This window comes from Arachis ipaensis, chromosome B05 (assembly GCF_000816755.2).
Source record: "Arachis ipaensis cultivar K30076 chromosome B05, Araip1.1, whole genome shotgun sequence".
NCBI classification, from domain to species: Eukaryota; Viridiplantae; Streptophyta; class Magnoliopsida; order Fabales; family Fabaceae; genus Arachis; species Arachis ipaensis.
The window spans coordinates 108,033,318-108,041,611 of record NC_029789.2 but is presented as its reverse complement, the minus strand read 5'-3'; the positions used below and the strand labels follow the sequence as shown (position 1 = coordinate 108,041,611).

The following is an 8,294-nucleotide window of genomic DNA, read 5'->3' as shown; positions in this document are numbered from 1 at the left end:
TGCTCTAAAATAATAAAATAAAAATTAATTATTATTAAATTTATAATTTATATTATCTATTAAATCTAATATTTTTATTTGAAAATAATTAGACTCTTATTTTTTTTATTTTATTAATTTTCATATTTTAGAGAAGGTTGATCGATATGTAATAAACCTCTTCAGCACATGTAAAGTTGTAAACAAAGTAACAAACACGGAAACAAAATAAGCTATGATTACCTGATGGACACGGAAAGCAAAACGAACACCTTGCAGTACCAAAAACTCTCTTGTTGGTTCCTTCTCAGGTCCAGATAATATATCAAGCTCTGACGCCACACGTTTCATGTACTTCTTTGCCAATTGCACTGAAGAAAGCTTGATCTGCAAATGTGATGTTTATCACTTAAGTTATGTGTCAAACGACCATCAAACCAAGAAATTAATTTAAAAATAATAATAAAAAGATAATAATACAAACCAAATTATAGCTTCCAAATATTATTTTTGTTGAAAAGGATCTATGTACCTATGTGTTAATTATTTATTTTTGGTAGATTAATATTATGCGGATAGTGCAAATCTGTATACGGCTACACTTGCAATGTATTCCATAAATATATTAAACAATGTGAACAATAGATATATTGGATATTCACTTTACTAGGTGTACGAATGATTATTCTAATATTAAAATTTAAATGAATAATTTAAAAGTATAGTATATTTTTATTTGATTGATTTAAAATAATTATTAGTTAGCTAGCATAACCCTAACTATAATAGCAATGTGCACATTGCAACCCTACATATTGCATGAACTGTGAACTACAACAGAGACTAGCTAACATACCTTGCCCACCACTCCAGAATCCATGAGCCAGTTTACAGGGATACCAAATTCCCTGTACCGCGAAATAGCCATATCTCTTGTGCGTAAGAGTGCATATACACTTTGTTCAACTCTGAAGGGACAATAACAAAACATTCAGTTTTCAAGCAAGATTGATTTGAATTGATTCATCTCAGAAAGATGCATACTTCTCAAGCAAAGAATACATCTTCTTTAGAGCCGCTTCGCACGAGAGTTTGGGATCATCGACAAAGGTTGAGACTTTATTCTCCAATTTCATCAGATCCTGATATTCAAATGCTGCTTCCCTTAGTGCATCGGCTTTCCCTTCAGGCCAATCAAAGTGCTTCAGCACAGCTCGTTCATCAACCTTGGCATAACACATAAAAAGAGTTAATAAGAAAGTGATATATCATGCTGCATGATTATTTCCATGTAGTGGTTTTACGGGGCCTAATATTAATTCGAGTAATGATAGAGAACCGACTTTTTTCCGCCAAAATTAGCCAATTTTTTTATAATTATTTTGTTAATCTTAAATTCTAAACTCTAAATCCTAAATTATAAACCTAAACCTAAAGTTGATTAATATCGGCTAACAAGAAGTTGTTCCTTGTACTTTCTCTATTAATTCTTGATGCTGCAATGACACATTATATGTATACCAGGAAGGAAAGTTCCTCATCTAGCCAGTTCACAAAGGCAACAAGGTCTTCGATTTCGGAAAACGATGCTGCTCGAACTTCAGTTGCCAAGGACATGACAAAATCACCTTGCGATTCTACATCAGCTTTGACCTATATCCCAAAAAACAAAATTTCAAAATCTGTTCTGACTTCAATAAGAAAGTAGCAAAAGAGATTAAAAATTTAAAAGAAACAATCCTTGAACATACAGCTAAGAGGAATGATGATCTGTTCTCAATTTCACCAATCATGTTGCTCCTTGCATCAGACGCATTACTTGTTGAAGAAGCTAACAGTGATGAAGTATCCTTCTTTGCCTCTCTTTTCATTAATGTTTGATAAAATTCGACTAGCTCTGGAGCTCGGTGAACTTTGTCGCCATCCATTGCTCCTCTCGATATGCTTCCTGGTGGAGGAGGTGGCGGTGGTGGCAGTGGAGCACCTGGAGGAGGAGGAGGAAGAGGCGGAGCAGATGGTACTCCGTTAGAAGGAGTCAGCTTTGTGCCACTCGGAAGACGACAGGCTGGTTTAGGAGGTGGCCGAGGTATCCTAGTAGGCCTTTTCTCAATCTCTGCAAGCTTCATCTTGCTAATGCTTTGTGTGTCAACGCTCTTACCATCTTCAGATTGATCATTGGTACTGCCAGCAACAATTGTCTTCTCCTTTATTTGAGTTAGTTTCGGTGGCAGAGTTATAGACCTCTCTTTGCTCATACCACTCAAACTTGAGTTATCGCCAAATTTTTGTGCTCTTGCTTTGTCAGCTTTTTCTTTGATCTGTTTCTCCCTGGCTAACGCCAATTTGTGCCGGTCTTTATACGCCGGATACTTCTCCTCCATTGATCCCTCAACTACTGACTTAGACATCAACTGGAATGACGTTGCAACAGAATTCAGGGAATCATTATTGTTTGGAGTTCCAGGAGAATCAGGATTATTTTCCTGATCCCTTAGCCCAAATGTAGTGATGGCTACACTATCGCCTGCGTTTCGCAACATCAAGCTCTCCAGCGGACCCCTCGGCTTAACTCCCATACTCATCCTTCTTGGAGAATTTTCCGAAAGAGATCGAGCCGGCGAGGAAAGAGTACTACTATCATCTTTGGTCTTACCCCATTTCTTCAACTTCTGCATCAAGCCAGCTTTCTTGCTAAGGCTACTATATTTGCTAGTAGAGCTATCAATTGAGGTGTTGTCGAAATCTTCGCTTCCTGGGGAAGAAGGATGGGAGAAGTTGCTGTCTAGATCAGTGTCGCCTTGGCCGCGTTCTGATCCGCCGGCGTATTCTAGCATTAGCTGCTTAGCCTTCTCTTGTGATTTCGGGCTGAGGCTTTTGCTGAGGTCGCGAGCCGATACTTTTCCTTGGGGTGCTTGATAGTTCCTGAGCTCATATCTCAAGCACGCGTTAACCCAACGAAGGTATACCAGCTCTTCTACTTCACTGAACCTATTTATCTGAAGTCCTTCTACTTGCTTTAGAAGATCTTCATTTGCATGCCTCACTTTGTTCACCTCTTCTTTTACCTTGGCCACCATTTCACTCTGCAGGTAACGTTCTTGAAAATAAGGTTACACTCATCATAAAAACGACTAAAACATATTCGATTTAATTCAACATTTTCACGAAACACTTATGCAACCTTCACAATAGAAGATTTCAACGAATTTACATAGCTTTTCAAAGGAACTTTCTTCTGAAATATTATATGTTTCGTTAAATAATAAGATCAACATTGATGAAACATAGTCCAATAAAGTGCAGAAGGAAGAAATGAATTTAAACATTACATTTTGGCTTAACTATTATTTCTTTTATATTTTGGTTCCTATATTTTCATTTTGTGCTTTTGGTCCAGTAAAATAAAAAAATGGCTATTTTAATCTACAAAAATGATATGTGTATACTAAAATTCAGCTACCAAATCAGTTATAACATGTGTTGTTTAACTCATTTTCAATGTAATATTTTGTATTTCAACACATATTCTACATGAGTGGTAGATTTGGTAGTTGATTTTAGCGTATACATACCCACCACTATTTGACGTGACACACCAGTATTGATTTTCTGTAAGGGGCATAGTTCAAGACAACACAAACAAAACAGACATGTAATTGTGCATGATTGATTTTCATTGATATTTCGGGTGCTTTCAGCTGGGAGTTCTTAGGTTTTGGTGATTCAAAGCTTCAAAAATATGAAGCTGTATCTTTAGGACTCTAACCTCTGTCATAGTCGAGAGCTCAGCGACTTTGGATTCGGCCGTATTGAGTTTAACGGTCAATTCTCGCTTCTCATGTTGAAGCTCTTTGTTTCTTCTCTTAAGCTCCACCACTTGGACCTCTAAATCGTTCGCAGCTTTGAGTTTCTTCTCAATTTCTGCATCTTTTCTCACCGCGTCTTCTTCTTTCAGCTGAAGACCAGAAACTTGCTGCTTAAGCAACAGCAACTGTCCTTTTGTTTGGTTAGCTTCAAGCTGCATCTGCCTCTGTAGCTCCTTGATTTTGTTTCTCGCTACCTCGAGTTCTCTTTTCGCCGAGCTTCCTCCATTCGCAAGCTCTTCTTGAAGCTTCTTTCTCTCTGCCTGCAATGAATTGATCTTAATATTGAGCATATCGATTTCTACTGTCTTGATCTTCAGCTGCCTTTGTAACTCGACGATATCCGATTCTTGTTCCTTCAGTCCATAGTATTCGAGCAACTCTCCTTCGAGTTTCACTTCTCTCTCCTCCAATTCCTTAACAAGCATTCGCAACCGATCTAGCTCGCTCGCATTGTTCGCCATCTCTAGTTCATAAACTGTGTCTTTCTCGCCTCGTACGGGAAACTCGATCTCTCCCGATAGGAGATGTTCAAATTCTGGTAAAATATCATCTTCGAAGTCGTTAGCTCTGTTAATTATGCTGCTGATTCGCTTAACCTCCTCTTTCTCCTCTTCCTCCTCCTTTTTAAAAAAACCACATCCAAAGAAACAAAGTTAACAAAGATAAGGAAAGTTCTTATTTGGCCAATTGATATGAACATGAAAGAGAGTGCATTAATAAAAAAATACACTTGATTCCGTTTTTTAATTAGTCTATTCTGTTTAACTAATCCAAGAAAACTACACTAATTTTTTAAAAAGTTATTATCATTTCATTAATATAAGATTGATTATTTTCAATTAAAAACATGATGATGTTCTTCTTTACAAACTTACATCCTTCTTATCGAGCTCTGCTTCTTTGCCCTCACCTGGACGCTTTCTACTTCTTGCTTCACCATGTTCTGAGATATTAACTCATAGGGTCAATCTTATAATCCTAAATTCGACTGGCAACAAATATGAATCATGAATCCCAAAATATTATTATTTAAAAGTGAAAAAAAAAAATTAGTGAATAAGAAAATCAAGTACCTGATTTTGAGCCTTTAACATTCAGCTGCTTAACTGTATATGCTGCAAGTGAAGCAGCAACTACAAGTCCTAACCTTACTATCATGAATCTTTAGCTGTTTGAAATACCTTAATTTTGCATCGATAGTTTAAACACGAAACCCATTTCAAGAACCACCCTCCACCACCCATTTTCCAGAACCTCCATAACTGAAATTTTCAAACCATTATATGATAGAGAATTAAGTTAAGCCCAACCCATGTTTAGAAGATTCATTTATATGAATAATATTTCAATGGCAGATACACACAATTGGGTTTATCATCTTATCAGGTTTATGAAACTTCCTAAGAGAAACAGCAACCACCAATAACTAGAGGCCAATGTTAGTCCCAATAAATTGACAAATATATACATATATATACATATTTTAATGTTTATTTTTTTCTCAAAAGGAATATTCATAGTTAAAGCCAGGCAGAAGAACAAGACTGAAAACGACTAGTGACAGTAAAATTAGAAATACAGACATGTTCCGCAGTGGCTTTGTTATTTGGTGGTTTGCTTATTCCATAATTCTTGATTTTAAGGTTAATTCTACTTTAGTATTTTTTTTTTATTTTTTCTAAGATATTACTGAATTAGTACTATAATGAGAAATGTGTTGTTCTGTTTCTGTACATCATTTAATGCAGCATTCACACATGATTGATATTGTATATTTTTCAAACCAATATCCTCCCATGCATTTACATATTATTGATAATTAATTTTATTTATTGGATTTTTTGTTATTTAGTATTTTATTTTGTTAAAATTTCATTAGTTAATTGGGATGTCTTATACCGAATAATAAGAATGATAATAATTTGATGTGTCTGAATTTTAACCATTCAATCTATCAAATTGATCAAGTAGTCATCAGTCTGTGTCTGAAAACAAAATCAGAAACAGGCTCTAATAACTATATATGTATTATGCATTTTCATTAATGAATAAATTTAAGTGTATAATTTATTTGTAAAAACATTGAATATAAATAATAACTTTGGCTCTCAATAATTATTTTCTTTGTTTCCATAAAAACAAAGATATAAAAGACGTTATGACAAAATAAAATCTAATAGAAAGCTTTTGTGTTCTTACACTTGACAGAGGACCCACAAATAAAATCTCATAATCAAGGGACTTCTATTTGTCTGATTAATGGGAATAGAATAGAAGTTTTCTTATTTATTTTCGGAACAGGTGGGTCCAGCAGCTTATCGGCAAGGTCTAATTGGGTTTTAACTGAAAAGAAATAAGAATTGAGGATAGAAAAGCTAAATACAGAAACCAAGATATGATCAAGTAAAGTAAAGCGTGAAGTTTTACTCGGTGGACTAAAGCAAATGGAAGCTATTGGACATTGGCAAGAAAGAAAAAGAATGCAAAAGGAAAAGTGCCCGTTCCATTATTATGTTTCTTCCCAAGTCCACATCACATTGTTAATCTTTTTGGCATTTCTCTTGAACTAACATTTCTTGGTTGTGGTTGCTCAGTTGTTTAAGGAGTATGTATTTAAAACTGAAATAATAATAATAATAATAATAATAATAATAATAATATCACATATAAATTAAAAATAAGTTAAATAATACATATATTTATTCACAAATATATAATGGNNTAGGATTCGTGTGTGTAGGAAATTTTCTGCTGTAGTATTTCTTGCTAGTTGCTACTAAGCTTGACCAACTTAACCATGTTGTCTGAAAACCCAGAATTGTCATTTCGCATCCGTTCATCAAAAACGACAGAAAATTTCCCCAAACACCCACAATCCTCCAAATCAATGCAAAAGCATAAGTGGATGGTATTACAGATAGAAAATCGTATTATAGCATTGACAAGTAGAAACATATACCAGAAGACAGGTAGACGAAGCCATTTGTTGCCTTGCTGGTGTGGGCCTGACAATAAAACGTATACCTGTGTTAGTGTGTATGCTGTAAACGAAGACAAGAAAAAAACCCGAAAGAATTTCATTTTTCCTTCCTACAGAGCACAAACAACAAAAAATTAATTTTAATGAAGTAAAACTTATTACAATAAGGAAGATAAAATTCTCAAAAAAATTATAATCGTCATAAAAATAATTAAAAAATAATTTTTTATATGGATAAATTAATAAAGTAGTATTTAAAAATATATTTTGTTAACAAAAAAATTTTGAAAGACACGAATAATAAATAAAAAAATGTTAGGAGTTAATAATTTTTTATTAATGTCAATATTTTGAGTTAACGTCTTATTTTTATACCATTGGAGTTTAGGATTTAGGATTTAGTATTTTTGGTTTAGAATTTAGTCTTTAAAATTTAGTATTAGTCAAGTATTGAAAAAAATAATAAATTTTATTAATCATGTAACATTGCTCACAAACAAACTACTCAAAAAGAGTAAAAAATGTAACTAAAATAAGAAAAAGGGATTATATTTTCATAAGTCGCAAATAACTTTTGTGTAACACGCTAATATTCAAATCCTTATACTTGAGTCATAAGTCAATGATAATAAGGTGGTACGACTCTCAAGGTAAAATTATGATATGTACATATGTATAATTGCAGGAAGTATATACGAGAAGTCTGAAAAGGAGTAAAATAAATTGCAAATGAATAACACTCTCGCATCGATAAAACTGAAGATAAGACGTATTCGAAAAGCGATATAAAGTAAAACATTAAAGAATAACAGAATAAAGATAGGATATAAATATATAACATAGTAAATAGCCACTAATCGCGACCTACGAAGTTTAGGCCGGCTAGGGTTACAGAATTTAAAATAATTTGATAACAGTATCTCCTATCTCTCCCAAAATATACATAAAGGCCTCTATAGGCAAGTTTTCAAAAGGAATAAATACATAATATAAGTTTTTCAAAACAAGTATAGAGAGAGTCTAAACAAAATATAAACAGAGTGCGAATTTCTTCGTCATCTCTCAGATGAACTACAGCTCATTGCTGAGTACCTGGACTTGCATCTGAAAAACAAGAGATATATACAGAATGAGAACTCCCGACCCATGGGTTTTCAGTACGGTAAAAGTGCCAAATAAATACAATGCACTATAATAAGAACTCACTAAGCATCTTAAACTTTCTTTCATCAATTATTCACCCTAGATTTTCACTAATCCATGAATTAGGCAACTGTCTTATGGGATATTATGTCTAATTCAATTTCTCATCTTTCTCAACTTTCCAAACTTTTCAACTTTCAATTTATTACAGTATCATAACCAGAACCAGCACTAGCCCTCACGTCAACCAACATCAGCATGAGGGACCTCTCAGTTGTGCAAACACAAGCAATACAAACAAGTAATTCAAATATAGCAGTTAGCAT

At 33.9% G+C, this 8,294-nt stretch overlaps 1 protein-coding gene across 3 annotated transcripts in view; it reads right to left on the bottom strand.

Moving 5' to 3' along the window:
- The window catches only part of LOC107643790 (protein CHUP1, chloroplastic), a 5,769-nt gene extending 488 nt beyond the window's left edge, over window positions 1–5,281 (bottom strand). Inside the window, exons 1-8 of one of the 3 annotated variants that reach the window (XM_016347536.2) lie at window positions 4,919–5,281; window positions 4,721–4,788; window positions 3,746–4,468; window positions 1,731–3,062; window positions 1,501–1,632; window positions 1,024–1,205; window positions 836–947; window positions 223–366 (exon numbers count right to left, since the gene is read on the bottom strand). In XM_016347536.2, coding sequence (XP_016203022.1) covers window positions 223–366; window positions 836–947; window positions 1,024–1,205; window positions 1,501–1,632; window positions 1,731–3,062; window positions 3,746–4,468; window positions 4,721–4,788; window positions 4,919–5,003 — 2,778 coding nt within the window. In that variant the 5' untranslated portion in view covers window positions 5,004–5,281. The remainder of the gene's footprint in view (window positions 1–222; window positions 367–835; window positions 948–1,023; window positions 1,206–1,500; window positions 1,633–1,730; window positions 3,063–3,745; window positions 4,469–4,720; window positions 4,789–4,918) is intronic. The other 2 variants (XM_016347532.2, XM_016347533.2) reach the window with 2 other exon arrangements.